The 19980-nt window shown below is 37.8% G+C and overlaps 1 protein-coding gene across 8 annotated transcripts in view; it reads left to right on the top strand.

Annotated features, from left to right (window-relative positions):
• LOC128693175 (gamma-tubulin complex component 6) overlaps positions 1-19980 on the top strand; it is a 464079-nt gene that overhangs the window by 389208 nt on the left and 54891 nt on the right. For all 8 annotated transcript variants that reach the window (XM_070089457.1, XM_070089462.1, XM_070089461.1 and 5 more), the window contains 3 exons: positions 12536-12677; positions 14358-14514; positions 16727-16894. In XM_070089457.1, coding sequence (XP_069945558.1) covers positions 12536-12677; positions 14358-14514; positions 16727-16894 — 467 coding nt within the window. The remainder of the gene's footprint in view (positions 1-12535; positions 12678-14357; positions 14515-16726; positions 16895-19980) is intronic.

The following is a 19980-nucleotide window of genomic DNA, read 5'->3' as shown; positions in this document are numbered from 1 at the left end:
TGCGTTGATAATAAGGGAGACTTCGTATGGGTTAGTCGGAGCTAGGAACAGTGTGTTCGGGTAGTTGCCGGTGAGGTAGTCATTTGGTGGGGTATCTGAGCTTGGGATTTTATTGGCAAGGTTTTGTCCTATAGTGGAGAAGAAATCATTGAGTCTGTTTGCTGTTTCTGTTGGTGGGAGTTGGGGTTCATCTGATTTTGCTAATTTTATTTCGCTATTTCGTGATATCTTTTTTGTTCCCAGAATTTCTGATAGGGTTTTCCAGGTCTTTTTTATATCACCTCGTAAGTTGGATAATCTGTTCTCATAATACAATTTTTTTGCCCTTCTTATCAAGCTGGTTAGGATTGACGAGTAACGTTTTGTTTGGTCTCTGGTTATGTGACCCATTCTGTACTGTTTTTCATATTGGTGTTTTGTATTTATGGATTTGAGAATGCTGGGTGTTAGCCAGGGACTGTTCAGTCTCTTAGCTGTCATCTGTTTAGTTTTTTTAGGGCAGTGCTTGTTATAGAGGTATTGGGTCTTTTTTAGAAAATTATTAATACATTCGTCAATATCTGTATAGATTTCTAGCTCAGTGTGCCAGTCAATGTTTGCTACTGCTGTTGTGAAGTTATTAATGGCTGCCTCATTGTTAAGTCTGAAGGTGACTTTAGTAGTGTCTTGGGGTAGTTTACCAAGAGTTGTTATGAGGAAAGTAGGGTAGTGGTCTGTGGTATTATCTGTAATTATGCCTGATTTTAAAGGGGATATGGTGTTGGTCCAGATGTGGTCAAGTAGGGAAACACTAGTCTCTGTAACTCTTGTAGGTTTTGTTACTGTTGGTAGCAACATACAGTTACTCATTGTGTTTGTGAATTCAGTAACGTGTGGGTCCTGGTCTTGCAGGAGATTTATATTGAAGTCACCTGAGAGTAGTAAGTGATCTTTGTTCATGCGTGCATCAGTTATCATACTTCCTAGGTTTTGACTAAATTGGCTAATGTTTGACTGTGGAACTCTGTAGATGTTTATCAGTGTGAGAGGTTTTTGTAAGTATTTGGATTTGAATTTGGCAATTATATATTCCCCATGTTCATCCCTTGTGCAAGTATTAGTGATACATTCTAGTTGGTCTGAGTAGTATATGGCTGTGCCACCCCCTTGTTGGTCTGGCCTATAGTTGTGTATGGCTGTGTAACCAGGAATGGCATAGACATCTGTACTATCAGGCTTTAGCCAGGTTTCAGTTAGTGTAATGATGGACATATTGGCATGTAAGGAATTTAGTAATGCTATGAGGTCATCGTAATGCTTGCTTAAAGATCTGATATTGTAGTTAAAGATAGTTATGTTGTTGTTGGCACTGAGAAGTGCCTTTGATTGTTCTGCAGTGTAGTAATTACAGTAACTGTTTGATTCATTTAAGTCATTAAATAAGAGGTTGGTATCAGGATCAATGTTTGTAATCATAAGATTTGTAGTGAATCTATAGTTAGAATTAAGTATACAGTGGACCCTCAGTTAACAATATTAATCCGTTCCAGAGAGCTTGTCCTTAACTGATTTTATCGTTATCTGATTTAATTTTCCACATAAGAAATAATGGAAATCCAATTAATCTGTTCCTGCTGTTGGGAGGCATGACAGAATAGTACTTCAATATGACGCTATTATCAACGCTATAGCTTATTTATCTATCACAATTCATCTAATATGATATAATAAACAATATTAATAACATAGAAACATGATATATACTCTAGAATGAACAAAATATGTCATAATGTATGTGAGGAGTAAGTGGTTGTGGTGGTGGTGGTGTTAGGTTTATAAGGGCCACTGAGATAAGCTGTACATAGTGATGGTGGTTGTGAGGCAGCAGCAGAACCCACCACCACTATACACACTTAATGTACGTAATTTATAAGAAAGAAATATTTACATTTTAATTTATAAATAAGTAAGTAAGTTTATTCAGGTATACACAAATACAGTTATGTACAGAGGCATCACTAGAGTTGGTGTCACCCGGGGCGGAATCTTTGGTGTCACCCGGGGCAGCATCTTTGGTGTCACCCCCATGAAACTCAAGGGTAGGGGGATGGGGGGGATAAACTCCAGTTATGTCACTAGTACATGACCAGTGACAAATGTTTAGGAATAAGAATGTTTAAAGGCCATGAACTGAACAGGAGAATACTTCTCAACTTTATTAATGATAAAATAAATAATCATAATAATATTGAGGAAACATAAATTCAAATACCACTTTGAGTACAGGCAACAGATCCTACATTTATTCAGCTTCAACAATGCCAAAACAAAAAAAAAAAAACTTGAAAAATAAAGAAAAACATTGCAATATCAGAGAAACACTAGTTCCAATATGACCATGAGTACAGGTAACATCACAGTAAATCTGATCTTACATTTCCTTGCCTTCAATTATGCAAAAATCTATCACATCATCATAATCTATCTATCAAATCATCAAAGTCAATGAAGGATTCTTCTCTTATGCTGGTGAGGCACTGTTTTGTGCATTAGTGTCACCTTTGTTAGAGGCTCTATGGTGTCACCCCCTAAATGGTGTCACCCAGGGCTGCCCGCCCCCCCTTACGACGCCTCTGGTTACGTACATAGATTATCATACATAGCAGCACATGTGTAAAGTACACTTATATTTACTTTTATATTTACCTTGGAGGAGATGTTAGTTTAATTAGTTAGTTTGATGGAGGAGATGCTGGCAGAGGTTTAGGGTGGTGGAAGATAGCAGGGCGACGTATGTTCAGTGGCCCTATACACATCCAACAGCATTGGAGAGTTACTTTCGTGTCGTTTTTCTATCGCTTACTTGCTTAACTTACTTGCTACATTGTTCTACACTTTATCGCTGGCTGGCACTATAGCCTTTATCGATACCTGCTGATTTAGTATCGTACATATCGTAAAATCACTGCAGAGGGCACAATGTCCCCTCTCTTCCTCCACCACTTTGGTACTTTGTTATGAGTTTTTTCTTGAATTCTGTTGTGCTTCTTTCCTTCTTTACCACAGGGCTGGCACTAGAAGCTTTCTTTGGGTCCATGGTAGCTTATCTAGCAGTTAAAAGCACTAAAAACAATGGAATAATACAAAATATATTGTATGTATACGTGGAATCATCCTCACTTGCTTGTAAACAATGGCACGCTACCTTGTACATGGGCTCAAGCCGCGTGGACACGTTCAGGACGAATGTCCTTAACTGAGTTTTTCATCGTTGGCTGAGCCAATATTTTGACGCAAAAATGTATCAGTATCCTATTTTATCGCTATCCGATGGCATCTTTAACTGAGGGTCCATTGTATTGGTGAAAGTGATAGTTTCCTTTCTGACTGACAGAAGCAGTGTTCATTTTGTTGACACAAATAACTCCCTGCATTCATATTCGAGACCATAGTAGCAGTAGCTTGGTATGCATCAACCTTCCAGTGAGGTACTATCCTGTCATTTCAGTTTAGGACAGAAAGAACCCTGTCAAATATGTTGCACTGTGGCAGGATTGCTAGTCTTTTCTTTCTCATAATTATGTAAGGTGATAGATAAATCTTAAAAACTCTGCTTACATTCATTATACACTGAACACTTTAAATTTTTCCTATGCATATCATAATAGTTCTTAGCCCTGTAATATTTTCCTTTTCAATTTTGGAGGTTTTGGAGATGCTTGCCTTTCTCGGTACAGTACAATGCATTTGCGAGTCTTTTATACATAACATCATAACACACATGACTTACCTGATCTTGACTATCTCCTAATTTCTCTTCACTTGGCCTGATATTACATAAATAACCCATACTTAGGGGTGAAGAAGAACAGGATATGAGTGTGGGGGAGGTGCGTGAGGCATTACGTAGAATGAAAGGGGGTAAAGCAGCTGGAACTGACGGGATCATGACAGAAATGTTAAAAGCAGGGGGGATATAGTGTTGGAGTGGTTGGTATTTTTGTTTAATAAATGTATGAAAGAGGGGAAGGTACCTAGGGATTGGCAGAGAGCATGTATAGCCCCTTTATATAATGGGAAGGGGGACAAAAGAGATTGTAAAAATTATAGAGGAATAAGTTTACTGAGTATACCAGGAAAAGTGTACAGTAGAGTTATAATTGAAAGAAATAGAGGTTAAACAGAATGTAGGATTGCAGATGAGCAAGGAGGTTTCAGAGTGGGTAGGGGATGTGTAGATCAAGTGTTTACATTGAAGCATATATGTGAACAGTATTTAGATAAAGGTAGGGAAGTTTTTATTGCATTCATGGATTTAGAAAAGGCATATGATAGTGGACAGGGGAGCAATGTGGCAGATGTTGCAAGTATATGGAATAGGCGGTAAGTTACTAAATGCTGTAAAGAGTTTTTATGAGGACAGTGAGGATCAGGTTAGGGTGTGTAGAAGAGAGGGAGACTACTTAGTAGGTCTTAGACAGGGATGTGTAATGTCACCATGGTTGTTTAATATATTTATAGATGGGGTTGTAAAAGAAGTAAATGCTAGGGTGTTCATGAGAGGGGTGGGATTAAATACAAAATGGGAATTGACACAGTTGCTTTTTGCTGATGATACTGTGCTTATGGGAGATTCTAAAGAAAAATTGCAAAGGTTAGTGGATGAGTTTGGGAGTGTGTGTAAAGATTGAAAGTGAACATAGAAAAGAGTAAGGTGATGAGGGTATCAAATGATTTAGATAAAGAAAAATTGGATATTAAACTGGGGAGGAGTAGTTTGGAAGAAGTGAATTTTTTCAGATACTTGGGAGTTGACGTGTCGGCAGATGGATTTATGAAGGATGAGGTTAATCATAGAATTGATGAGGGAAAAAAGGCGAGTGGTGCGTTGAGGTATATGTGGAGACAAAAAATGTTATCTATGGAGTCAAAGAAGAGAATGTATGAAAGTATAGTAGTACCAACACTCTTATATGGGTGTGAAGCTTGGGTTATGAATGCAGCAGCGAGGAGGCGGTTGGAGGCAGTGGAGATGTCCTCTCTAAGGGCAGTGTGTTGTGTAAATATTATGCAGAAAATTCGGAGTGTGGAAATTAGGAGAAGGTGTAGAGTTAATAAAAGTATTAGTCAGAGGGCTGAAGAGGGGTTGTTGAGGTGGTTTGGTCATTTAGAGAGAATGGATCAAAGTAGAATGACATGGAGAGCGTATAAATCTGTAGGGGAAGGAAGGCAGGGTAGGGGTCGTCCTCAAAAAGGTTGGAAATGGGAAGTACGTACAATGCTTGCACTCTAAAGGAGGGGTTCGGGATATTAGCAGTTTGGAGGGATATGTTGTGTATCTTTATACGTATGCTTCTAAACTGTTGTGTTCTGAGCACCTCTGCAAAAACAGTGATTGTGTGAGTGAGATGAAAGCGTTGAATGATGAAAGTATTTTCTTTTTGGGGATTTTCTTTCTTTTTGGGTCACCTTGCCTCAGTGGGAGACGGCCGACTTGTTAAAAAAAAAAAAAAAAAAAACTTAGGACACTGAAACTTATGACGACATTTTGGTCTGACTTGGACTGCTTACAAAGTGGATTGAAACGTAAGTTTCAGTCTCCTAAGTACAGGTATTTAAGTATTGTTCCAGCTATGGTATTGTGACTTTACTTTTTTTTTGCCTAATATTGGTTCTCTTAACCTCTATTCACCTGATGTAGCTTCTGGCTTTTTTCACTTTTTACCCCTCTGTCTTGTTAATGGTTCAGGATTGATCAAGGGAACAGTTGTCTCCATTATCTGTTAATAGTGCATTGGTGTCCCATGGCTCCATTGGCAACACACTCACCTCACGCACTAAGTGTCTAGGAAATATTGGGCATGTTTTCTTACATCTTACTGTCCCTGTTCACCAGCAAATAGGTACCTGGTTGTTAGTCAACTGGTGTGGGTCACATCCTGGGGACAACTTACGAACCCCAGTTGAAAATGAATCTGTTGGAGACAGTAGGAAATGTGAAGTAATAGTTTAACGTAAGCGCTTTGGCCTTGAAAGATGGTGTTCACTCCTACAGTGTTGATTACTGTTGACTTGACTCACGAAATCATAATGACACGGTTGCAATCAAACCATACCACAGGTATGGTTTGTTTTGAGACTCTGATTGTGGGTTCTCTCCCTGCCCGTGGTATGGTTTGATTACTGTTGGACTGTGGGCATAGGTATATGCTAATTATAAGGCTTACAACTTGAAGACTGACTAGTTGACTTAGGTTAACATTAAATAATCGAGTACGGTAGGACCCCACTTACACGTCAGGTTAGGTTCCAGGCTACTGCCGGAAAGCAGACATCGCCAGACAACAGAACGTCATTTGTTTCCACTTATAAATGTCAGATATAAATTTACACTAACATATATTAAGTTAGCAGTAGAACAAGGCGTAAAAAACAATAAAAAGTAAAATACACACACAGTACACTCATTACTACTTACCTCAAAATATTTGTAGTCTTAACCCTTTCAGGGTTTCCGACATACTAGTACGGCTTATGCGCCAGGGTTATTGACGTACTAGTATGCGTAAATTCTAGCGCCTTCAAATCTAGCGAGAGAAAACTGGTAGGCCTACATATGAAAGAATGGGTCTATGTGGTCAGTGTGCACAATATAAAAAAAAATCCTGCAGCACAGTGTGCGTAATGAGAAAAAAAAAACTTTGAACATGTTTTTGGTTTAAAACAGTGACTTTGCAATGTATTTTTGTATGGTATTTATGGTTGTGTTCTAGTTTTCCTGGTCGCATTTTATAGAATGGAAGACATATTACAGAAATTGAGATGATTTTGATTGGTTTCACAATGAAAAGTACCTTGAAACTGAGCTCAAAGTAGCAGAAATGTTCAATTTTTGCCAAAGTTCAAAAGTAAACAAATCATGCCAAGCGTCCAATACACGTCAACTGGTGAGTCTAATATTCTTTCACAAGTGCACTGATATTATTTATACCATTTCTACACTAATGCAGTAATCTGCATAACAGTAAATCTTCTATTTTTTGTGAGAATAAAAATTCAAAGTGGAAAGCAAAAGAAATGTAAGAGGGGCCTGGGGATGTGACTAATGAACAGAGGAAATGTCATTTTAGTGCCAGGAATGTCTGTCTTGTTTATTCTGGACCCTATTTGGAAATTAGCATCTTTTGAAATTTCTGTGAAATTGGCAAAATTGCTAGTTTCTGACCACTTTATTGAATAGTTGAAATTGGTAAATGGGTGGTTTCTTGTACTCATTCGATAGCAAAATAGTATGATTTTTGTTGACTAGTACATTGGAATTGGCCAAAAATAGGGCTCAAGTAGGCGAAATCGCCGATGCATAAACATCGTTGAGACCGCTAACTTCGTGAGAACATAATTCCAGAAGTTTTCCATCAAATTTTATACTTTTGGTGTCATTATGATCGGGAAAAGATTATCTTTCTTTTCATAATTAAAAATAATTTTTTTTTTTCTGAAAATTTTTTAACCCTGAGAACAAGTTTAGGAGAAGGCCTCTCGACCCTGAAAGGGTTAATGTAGGGTGTTTATTGTAAGAAGTTAGTTGTGGTGGGTATGGTAGCCAGTCAGGCCACCCCACCCCACCCACACGTAATATACTTAGACATTTAACCCTTTGAGGGTCGACAGGCCCTCTCCGAAACTCGTTCTCAGGGTCGGCCAAATTTAAAAAAAAAAAAAAATTATTTTCTCTTATGAAAAGATAGAGAATCTTTTCCCGATCATAAAGACACCAAAAGTTTGAAATTTGATAGAAAACTTACGAAATTATGCTCTCGCAAAGTTAGCGGTCTCGGCGATGTTTACGCATCGGCGATTTTGCCCACTTTGAGCCCCATTTTCGGCCAATTTCACTGTACTAGTCGACAAAAAACATGAATATTTCGCTAGAACTCCAGTTTTTCTATCGAATGGGTGCAAGAAACCACCCATTTATGAAATTCAACTATCCAGTACAGTGGTCAGAATTTAGCAATTTTGCCAATTTCACACAAATTTCAAAAGATGCCAATTTCCGAATAGGGTCCAGAATAAACAAGAAAGACATTCCTGGCACTAAAATGACATTTCCTCTAGTCATTAGTCACGTCTCAAGGCCCCTCTTATAATCTTTTGCTTTCCATTTTGAATTTTTATTCTCACAAAAAATATAAGATTTACTGTTATGCAGACTACTGCATTAGTGTAAAAAATGGTATAAATATTATTGGTGCACTTGTGAAAGAATATTAGACTCACCAGTTGACGTGTATTGCACGCTTGGCATGATTTGTTTACTTTTGAAGTTTGGTAAAAATCGAACATTTCTGCTACTTTGAGCTCAATTTCAAGGCACCTTTCATTGTAAAACCAGCCAAAATCATCTCAATTTCTGTAATATGTCTTCCATTCTATAAAATGAGACCAAGAAAACTAGAATACAACAATAAATACCATACAAAAATACACTGAAAAGTCGCTGATTTATTCCAAAAAAATGGTCAAAGTTTTTTTTTTCTCATTATGCACTGTGTGCTGCAGGATTTTTTTTAGACTGTGCACACTGACCACATAGACCCATTCTTTCATATGAAGGCCTACCAGCTTTCTCCCACTAGATTTGAGGCCGCTAGAATTTATGCGTACTAGTACGTCAAAAACCCCTACGCGTAAGACGTACTAGTACGACGAAAACCCTCAAAGGGTTAAAGAGCCCTAGAGCGATAAAAGGCATGTAGTGTACACTCATTCCTTACCTTAAAATATTTGTAGTCTTAATGGTCTTATTATAGGGTGTAAGGTGAATAGTAGGGTAGGTAGGTATCGAATAGTGTTGTAGGTATCGTAACCCCCATCTGGCCACCCCACCCACACATTATATACTAGGCATTTAAAGCACCCTAGAGTGATAAAAGGCATATACAGTACACTCATTAATTACCTTAAAATATTAGTAGTCTTAACCCTTTCAGGGCCCAGATGCCAAATTTCAAAGTAGACACCAGTGTCCAAGAATTTTCAAAAAATAATTTTGTTATTTTTTCTTGTGGAATGGTAGAGAACCTTTTTCTGAAGGTAATAAAACAAAAAGTACGAAATTTGATGGAAAATTGACGAAATTATGCTCTTGCGAATTTTGATGTGTAGGTGATATTTATGCATCAGCGATTTTGCCGACTTTGACTCCCATTTTAGGCCAATTACCTTATTCCAGCTGATCAAATTCTTAGCTATTTCACTAGTATTACTTCTATTCTATCAATTGAGCACAAGAAATTGCCAACTCAGCTGTTTCAACTACAAAATAAAGTGATTGGAAATTGGTAATTTGGCCAATTTAGTGCAAAGTTCAAAATATTCCAATTTCAAAATAGGGTCCAGAATAAACAATGCAGGCATTCCTGGCACTAAACTAACATTTCCTCTGTTCATTAGTTACGTTTTCAGGCTTTACAAATGAATTCCATTTTTATTTTTAATTCACATTTGTGAACATATATTAGACCCACCAGCTGGCATGTATTAGACGTGTGAGGTCATTTGTTTACTCTTGAACATTGACAAAAATTTAACATTTCCCCTACTTTGATCTCAGTTTCAAGCCATTTTCAATACTAACACCAATCAAAATCATCTCTATTTCTGTAATATACCTTCCATTCTATCAAATGAGACCAGGAAATCGCAAATACAATTATAAAACACGTACGAAAAAACACTGCAAAGTTGCTGTTTTAATCGAAAATTACAGTCTCGGTTTTTTCTCTCGTTTTGCACTGTGTGCTGGAGGATTTGTTTTATGTGCTGCACACATACCACATAGATGTATTCTCTCATGTCAAGGCCCAAATTTACCGCTTACAGCTTATCAGAGTGAACTGAGCTTATGGCATAGATCTACGGTTTGACCCTCAACATAAAGCCGTAGATCTACGGCATGGACCCTGAAAGGGTTAATGTAGGGTGAGAGGTGGGTAAACGAGATTAAACAAATAAACGAGAGAGAAAAAGAGAATGAGTACATGAGAGAGGACAGACGCAAGTTATGTAAACAAACCAGTCAAACGCGTATGGTTTTAGTTCACTTCGCCAAGCCGACTAGAAAAAGTTTCATATTTATGTTAATTTATTCTACTGTGGGTATATTTATTATGTTTATATGTTACATAGCATGTTTATTATATAATTTTGAAAAAAATATCATATGTGGATTAAGCAAAATGTCTGTATTAACGTTTTATACTACATTTAATATGCCTCAGAGTGATTATTATTGTTATTATTATCATTATTAACCCTTTGAGGGTTTCAGCCGTACTAGTACGGCTTACGACCCAGGGATTTTGACGTACTAGTACGCCTAAATTCTAGCGTCCTCAAATCTAGTGGGAGAAAGCTGGTAGGCCTACATATGAAAGAATGGGTCTATGTGGTCAATGTGCACAGTATAAAAAAATCCTGCAGCACACAGTGCATAATGAGAAAAAAAAAACTGACCGTTTTTTGGAATAAAACAGCGACTTTGCACTGTATTTTCATATGGTATTTATTGTTGTATTCTAGTTTTCTTGGTCTCATTTTATAGAATGGAAGATGTATTACAGAAATTAAGATGATTTTGACTGGTTTTACAATGAAAACTACCTTGAAATTGAGCTCAAAGTAGCAGAAATGTTCGATTTTTACCAAAGTTCAAAAGTAAACAAATAATGCCAAGCGTCTAATACACGTCAACTGGTGAGTCTAATATTCTTTCGCAAGTGCGCCAATATTATTTATACCATTTTTTACACTAATGCAGTAGTCAGCATAACAGTAAATCTTCTATTTTTTGTGAGAATAAAAATTCAAAGTGAAAAGCAAAAGAATATAAGAGGGGCCTTGAGACGTGACTAATGAACAGAGGAAATGTCATTTTAGTGCCAGGAATGTCTTTCTTGTTTATTCTGGACCCTATTCGGAAATTGGCATCTTTTGAAATTTGTGTGAAATTGGCAAAATTGCTAAATTGTGACCACTGTACTGGATAGTTGAAATCGGTAAATGGGTGTTTTCTTGCACTCATTCGATAGAAAAAAATGGAGTTCTAGCAAAATATTCATGTTTTTTGTCGACTATTACAGTGGAATTGACCGAAAATGGGGCTCAAAATGGGCAAAATCGCCGATGCGTAAACATCGCCAAGACCGCTAACTTTGCGAGAGCATAATTCCGTAGCTTTTCCATCAAATTTCATACTTTTGGTGGTATTATGATCGGAAAATGATTCTCTATCTTTTCATAAGAATTTTTTTTTTTTTTTTTTTTTTTTAAATTTGGCCGACCCTGAGAACGAGTCTTGGAGAGGGCCTGTCGACCCTCAAAGGGCTAATTTGGCATGTTCAAGACTAATAAGACACTTAGTGATTTTAATGTGTACCTGCATGCCAGCACAGTGTGTAAGTTTACTTAGGTGCAGGTACACATAAGTATAATTATCAGAGTACTGTACATGTACAGTATATATAAAATATGAAGTGACTTGAACCCTTTGAGGGTCGACAGGCCCTCTCCGAGACTTGTTCTCAGGGTCGGCCAAATTTAAAAAAAAAAAAATATTTTTTCTCATGAAAAGCATAGAGAATATTTTCCCGATCATAATGACACCAAAAGTATGAAATTTTATGGAAAACTTACGGAATTATGCTCTCGCAAAGTTAGTGGTCTCGACGATGTTTACGCATCGGCGATTTTGCCCACTTTGAGCCCTGTTTTCAGCCAATTCCAGTGTACTAGTCGACAAAAATCATAACTATTTCTCTAGAACTTGATTTTTTCTATTGAATGAGTACAAGAAACCACCCATTTACTGATTTCAACTATCCAATACAGTGGTCAGAATTTAGCAATTTTGCCAATTTCACACAAATTTCAAAAGATGCCAATTTCCAAACAGGGTCCAGAATAAACAAGAAAGTCATTCCTGGCACTAAAATAACATTTCCTCTCTTTGTTAGTCACATCCCTAGGCCTTTCTTATATTTCTTTGGCTTTCCACTTTCAATTTTTATTCTTACAAAAGATAGAAGATTTACTGTTATGCAGACTGCTGCATTAGTGTAGAAATGGTATAAATAATATCAGCGCACTTGTGAAAGAATATCAGACTCACCAGTTGATGTGTATTGGACACTTGGCATGATTTGTTTACTTTTGAACTTCGGTAAAAATCGAACATTTCTTCTACTTTGAGCTCAATTTCAAGGTACTTTTAATTGTAAAACCAGTCTTCCATATTAGGAAGATGGTGAACCGTATAGAGAGTTTTGGTCATAATTTGAAATCGCCGTATTAGCAGAACGCCGTAAGGCAAAATACCATAAAGCTGGGTCCTACTGTAATTATTAGGTGATTGTTTAGTTTGTTTGGGATTAGATCTCAGAAGTTATGATTTATAGTTTATGATTCCAGCTAAGGTTGTCAAATAAGCTGTCATTCTTCATAATTAAAAATACAGTAACAGTGAAAACACTGAACTTAGTTGTTTTAATTGCAGAAGTCGGTTGGTTAATGCAAGTCTCTTAAGCGAAGTACTAGTGCAAGAAAGCCTTTTGGATCACCTCTCTGCCCTTCGTGCACTTCTCTTGTTACATGATACTCACTTTGCTCGTGCTTTAACCTTGAATCTTTCCAGCAAGGTAAGAGTTTTCTTTTCATATACTTGTTCAGATTTGTTATAATCCTTATGTTGTAAAATAATCTCACTACACCAACTTTCTGTCCAGCTACATGAGCTTACAGTGAAAACTGTGGGCTTTAATGCTCACCATTTATATAATTATAAAAATTAAATAATGACAATAATTTCTGTTATAACATTGGAATAACAGATTGTACAAATGCAGTTAAAAAAAAATGTGCTCAGTATTAACCCTTTCACTGTCAGTGCCATAATATTATAGCTTGCAAGCCAATGTTGGTGCCATAATATTACACCAAAATTCTAGCAGCCTCAAATCTAGCAGGAGAAAGCTGGTAGACCTGCATGTTAGAGAATGTGTCTGTATGCTCAGCATGAGCAATATAAAAAAAAAAAGTCTGGGAGGCCACAGTGCATTGTGGGAGTGCCAATTCAGTACGCCTTGTTCACCTTGCCTAGCGGTAAGGAATACCCAACTCCTTGGTGAATTGGGACTCTTCCCAAATGATAGTTCTAACACAGATGGAAGTGTCAGTGAAGATGAATTTCATGGTTTTGAGGAGTTTGACCAAAGGAATGCCCAGTATACCAGAAATAGTGCTGAAAACCTAGATGACCATCAGCCTTCCACCTCTGGTGCTGGGCCGTCTCGTTCATGTTCAGTTGTACCACAGCAAAAGAGGAAACTCATATTTTCCCATGTCTCAAAGAATAAGTAATTGTTTATTCAGGTATACACAAATGCAGTTACATAGATTATCATACATAGCAGCATATGTGTAGAGAATCTAGGATAATCCAAAAAAGTCATAGTGACTTATTTCCATGTTGGTGGTGGGGAAGACAGCATGGTTGGTGGGGAAGACAGTATGGGTAATGTTACAATTGGGATGGATGATATACATGCAACAGCAGGTGGTGGTGTAATGCATCATGTAGCACTAGCAGCACCCCAGGCTGGTAGCTATGCTGCTGACTCAGCACATCCACAACAAAGGACACCTTCAACCACCCATACACCACAACAACTTGCACAACCACAACAACCCACCCACAAAAATGCAGAGACACTCGTTTTTGTGTGGAGTGTAAAACAGCACTCTGCATAACACCATGTTTCAAAGAGTCCCACAAGCTGCAGCACTTCTAGGAATGTATATGTGTATATATATATTATAGAACAATAGTAGTAAATAACTTTTTTAATTGTTAGTTTGTGTAAACAAGTTTTGTAAAAAATATAATATTTGTGCAGTTATTGTGTTGCATACAATGATTGGATATACAGTTTGCATTATATTGGTCTCACAGGCCACAAAAGTTACTTGAAAAAATAAAATATAGAAAAGAAAAGAAAAAATATAATAAAAGTAAAAACAATATTACCGAGTAAGCAGCAGTCGCCGATGTTGTCATCAGCGGTTCACTTTGTCAACTTCACGCTTATATATCTTGGTAACTACTGATCGCAAAAAAAAAAAAATCTTTTATAACACTCGTAAAATTATTCTTAACATTTTGGTGAGGACTTTTTTTTTTTTTTTTTTAACAGAGCAAGTTTGTGAGCAGGTTTTTTGACAGTGAAAGGGTTAAAGACATACCCAAAGTGTTCCATTTTTAGATCAAATAAACTTTTCTTTGCTTATCTCTCTGTTTCATGAATTAATTTAATTTACAGGTAAACACAGCATGCTCTCCTGCAGCTTTGTTAGTACCTGTTGAGTTAAACAATATCCTCAACAGATCAATAGCAGAGTCATGCTGGAGCACAAGTCAGCAAGCTGAAAATCTTTCTTTTGCTATCAAAAGTATTCCTCCAGCATTCACACACACAAGTGAGCATTCCACTGACTTTATATCACAAATTATGATTTAACTCAGGTTTGAGCAATTCTTCTCAAATAAATGTATGTATGCCATTTCTTGATGCTGAAACTTTACAGTTTCCCAGATTTTTTTTTTTTTTTTTTTTTTTGCTGAGAATTCATTTACAAATTTATGTACTGTACTGTACTGTATGTGGTAGTAATTTTTGCTGAATTACTTTTGGACTATATTTCTGTGCTTTTTAGTATGATAACTGTATGGTGCAGGTATTATTATTTTTTTTAACTTAACTGCCATCACCCACTAAGGCAGGGTGACCCAAAGAAGAAAACACATTCACCAACATTCATTTGATTGTTATCTTTCCAGAAGTGTGCTTGCATCATAATCACATTACCCCTCCAACTGCAACATCCCCACCCCTCCTTCAGAGTGTAGGCTCTTCTCTTCCCATTCCAAGTCTTAAGTCTAGCTAACCTGTTTTTCTGAATCCCTTCATAAAAGTTACCCTGCTTACACTTCAGCAGAAAATTTATTTAAAAAACCATCATCTCCATTCACTCCTATCTAACATCTTCACATTAGCCTGCTGGATGCTGCTCAAGCCCCTAAACTCAAAGCCTCTTGTACCTCTTCCTTTCAACCATTCATGAGATGATCCCTTGCCCCTTCCCCACCTTCTGCCCCAGATTTATACACCTTCTTTGTCAACCTGTCCCTGTCCATCCTTTTTGTAGGCCCAAAGCACCTCAGCCCCTCCTCTGTGCTCTTTAGTATACCCTTGGTCACCATGCATCACCTTTTAATATCTCATTTCCAAATTCTTAGCACAATATTCACACCACACATTGCTCTCAAACATGACATCTCCACTGCCCCTAGCCACCTCATCGCTGCAGCATTCAAAACCCATACCTCACACCCATAAACAAGTGTTGGTACCACTGTTTTTTGATATATGGAATGGGAGAGGTTAGAAGAAGAGAGAGGGGCTCATCTGAGCACTCTGTTTTTCAGGACACCATCTTCTAGGACATTTTCACTATATGACTGTTGAAGATTTGTGGAAGTTTTTTTTTATTACGGTGCCATTATGTTTATTTATGATGATGTATATATATATAGAGAGAAAAATAGCTAAAAGTCAGTAAAAAAAGGCTAGTAACTGATAATTTCATTGTAACTACACATTGCTCTGCTTTTAACAGTCATTCACTTACCCTAAGCATATTTAGACAAATGTTGAATGTGTTACTGATTGATAATGATAATAGAGTGAAAACTCCAGTAATTAAAAGAGAAAGTGAAGGCATCACCATGATAAATGCTTGTGATTGAAGTTCATTGGGCCACCACAGTATACACCGTTTATATATAAGTTGTTTATCACCACGGGAGTCACTGGAAAACTAACAAATGTAACTAAATAAGTTGCTTCCTGTATACCAGTCAATACATGCAGTACTTTCATATCCTCTGCATCATCAGTGCTAAAATGTGAAGCTACTGGAAATAATGTTTATTTACAAATAGAAAGGGACTCCAAGATTTTTATATCCTTTGCTTCCTTCAGTTTGCATAATCAGTGTTATGAGAGGAAATGATATGTAATGTGAATACAGTACCTTGTGTATATTGTATATACTGTACATCAATTTAATTGTTAAACGTTAATTTTATGATAAATGAATGACTTGCATATTCTGAGTTGACAGCTTCTACACTTGAGAGATACCACCCCACTATTTACATATCCACTGCCTCTTTTTTTTTTTTTTTGCATAGGCAAAGCTAAAAATTTAAAGAAACCAAGATATAATGTGCATACAGTACCTACCTCATATACATCAGTTTAGTTGGTACTCTTGTATTTTGTGATAAACAGACAAGTAGGGGGGGTTGTTGATTTTGTTGATGGTAGGATTAAGTGAGATCACAGAGACCCTGGTCTCAGTGATGTAGTTCTGTGTGATGGACAGCGAAAAATTTAAAAATAAATTAGATATGGTATACTGTGGTTCAGGAATACATTTCTGATTATAACATTGGTGCCTGGGGTAAAAAAAAAAAAAATAGGTTTAAAGTTTTGAACACCAGAGTAACGAAAAGTTTTCAAGAATTCGTTAATGTTGTAAGTAGGGGCCGTACTGTATTGCATAATTATGCTGTGATAGTGTTATTAATTAAATCATATATTATTATAGCTAAATTTGTTTCCAGCAAGTGTTGTAGACTGCCTTGATCTTAGGTACCACGTGTGTTGGCCCCACACACTCATTTTAGATGATGCCATCTTGGCCTCATACTCTCAAGTATGGAATTTTTTGGCTTCCCTGCACTACAGCATTTGGACTGCTGATGATCTTTTTCATCATTTATCATCACTCAGTAAGTTAGCTTTTTGTGCATGCCTTTTTCATAAATTTGGTATACGGATTTATTGACTATTTAGGGTCTTTTCTTGAGAAAATATATATGTTACAAGTAAATAATGAATATTTTTTGTAATCATAGTAAGAAAAAGAAAAAGCTATAGTTTCAAATCACAAATGGTTATTTCTTCATTAATACTATTGACTCCTGCAATAGTATTAATGAAATGGCATCATTTTTTTTCAACTATGGCATATTTAGAAGACTGGAGAACATGATCAGAAGTTGCTTTCCTGTAACTGTGATAAAGTAAATATACACATGTGAAAATTAAAACTAATGTGGATTTCCTTGTATTACAGAAATATATTCAGAGTATTCACTTTGATATAGTGTTCCTTTGGTAAGTTTCAAGGGGTTTTCTACTCTGAGTCTGGCTCTGGGCCAGTCCTATCTAGTGCTTGCCTAGTCAACCAGGCTGTTGCTGTTGGTGGCCTGCTGGCCCAGATATCCATAACAGCCTATTTGATCTGGCACTTAGAGACACTTTTCTAGTTTCCTCTTGAAGACCTCTTCACTTGTCCCAGCAGTGTTCCTGATATCTTCTAGAAAGTTGCTCGATAATCTGGGACCATGAATGTTGATACAATCTTCTCTTATGTCCTCGATGCCCTGGGTTTTCACTAGGTTTATTGTACACTTCCTCTTAAATCTCTCGCTCCAGTATACTATGGCAGTGTGCAGATTTGGGAATAGCCCTCATGTGCTTTCTATGTACAGTGAAACTTCTGGTCACGAACGTTTCCGAACACGAACAAATCGGTTCATGACCAGAAAATTCGCCAAATACAGTGGAACCTTGACTTACGAGTGTCCCAACGTATGAGTTTTTTGAGGTACGAGTCATCGCTTGGTCGATTTATTTGCTCTGAGTTACGAGCCAGCTCCCCCCGCTTCCCCCTCAACCCGAAACTTGCTCAACTCGCTTGTTTATCTATGATTTCATGCTTTAAGCCTTTGACTGTTTACGCCGTATAAATACGTCTTATGTGCCACTGTTTCTGACGTGTTTATATGCATAAATTCTAGCGGCTTCAAATCAAGCGGGAAAGGCCTGGTAGGCCTACATGAGAGAGAATGGGTCTCAGTGGTCGGTGTGCACCCTGTGAAAAAAATCTGGGACGTAGCGGTGAATTGTGGGAACGCCATCTTGGTAGTCCATTTTCACCATGCCTCGCGGTAAGAAGTTCCTCACTCCTCGGCGGATTGGAGGTCTTTTGTTCCCAAGTGATAGCTCTAACAGCGATGAAAATGTCAGTGACAGTGAATTCCAGGGTTTTGAAGTGAGTGTGACCGAAAAAAGTGCCCAGGATAATGTAATTAGTGATGAAAACCCAGATGACCCACAACCTTCCACCTCTGGTGCTGGGCCAGCTTGTTCACGTTCACGTTCGCCTGTACCAGGACGAAAGAGGAAACTATTTGGTCGTGTACAACACCCAGATGTTAGCAGTGAATGTGATAGTGATAGTGATTTCAAGGTCATTGAAAGCCGTTCTAGTTGTGACAGTGAGGGTGAATATTCCCCAGTGAAGCGGCAGTATGTATGACGTAGCATGCGGTCTGGTAGTGTTTCATATGCTGTTCCAAGGGGAAGGAGAAACTCGGGGAGCACATCCCGTGGCCCTACACCATGACCTGATAGTGAAGATGATGATATTGGTACGATGGGTATGAATGATGTGAGTGAGGGAGCAGGCAGTGGTGGTGATAGTGATGGTGGCACGACCCATGTGGCACCAGCAATGGGCCACGCTGCTGACTCTGCACAACAACAACAACCAGCCTCACCCGACCCCACACTCCCACAACCTGCACAACCACAACCACGGTACAATATCCAGAACCCACCAGCAGACCGCATTTGGGATTGGCAGGAAGGTGACGAGCTTGTTCCCAGTCCCCATGACTTTGATGAAACACAAAGTGGAATAAAGCCATCATGTCCACTTGGGAACAATGCTAGTGAACTGGAATGCTTTGAGTTATTCTTCGATGAACCCCTGATGGACATCATTGTCAGGGAAACCAACACATACTACGAATGCACCATGGCAAATACAATTCTCTCACCAAAATCATGGCTACACCAGTGGAAGGAGACAACTATGGCAGAGATGTACCTGTTTTTTGCCACAATAATGCTTATGCCACATGTGTATAAGCACACTGTCACCACATACTGGGCAACAGAACGCCTGATTTCAACTCCAGGTTTTAGTGACATTATAGGTGTCAATCGTTTCCTGATACTGTTACGTATGTTACACTTTTCAGACAAAACCAGGCCTGACAGAAGTGACAGGTTATATAAGATCAGAAATGTGTTTATGTACATGAAACAAAAGTGCTGCATGTATTTTTATCCCTTCAGGAAGCTTGTTATTGATGAGTCCTTGATTTTATTCAAAGGAAGACTCTCATTCAAGCAATATATACCAAGCAAGAGGAAATGCTTTGGTATAAAGTTATTTGTACTGTGTGATTGCAGAAGGGGTCTAGTTTTGGATATCATTGTGTACACTGGCAGTAATTCTTTGAGAGATACCATGAAGTTATTGGGTATCTCTGGTGATGTGGTTAGAACAATGATGGAACCATATCTTGGTAAGGGGCATACGTTATATACTGATAACTGGTACACAAGCCCCTTACTCAGTGATTTCTTGCAAGTGAACTTGACAGACGTGTGTGGCACAGTGTGTGGTAATCGTAAACATATGCCAAGGTTCAACGCTGGCACTCGCAGAGGTGAGGTGCAAGCCTTTGCTGCCAATGACATCATGGCATTTCGGTGGCATGACAAACGTGATGTCACATTGTTGACATCAGTTCACCCAAATGAAATGGCACACAGTGGCAGGCACAACAGAAAGACCAATGAACCCATTCTAAAGCCTGCAGCTGTCATGGACTACAACCTCAATATGCGCTTAGTGGACAAATGTGACATGCAGATTGTTGATATTTCCATGCTAAATGCTTATAACATATACAAGTTGAAGACCAACAAAACACCAAAATATGGTGAATTTTTTTTG

The sequence above is a fragment of the Cherax quadricarinatus genome, chromosome 28 (genome assembly GCF_038502225.1).
Source record: "Cherax quadricarinatus isolate ZL_2023a chromosome 28, ASM3850222v1, whole genome shotgun sequence".
Taxonomy (NCBI): Eukaryota; Metazoa; Arthropoda; class Malacostraca; order Decapoda; family Parastacidae; genus Cherax; species Cherax quadricarinatus.
Note: the sequence above shows the minus strand (reverse complement) of the source record. Positions and strands in the feature narration are given on the sequence as shown.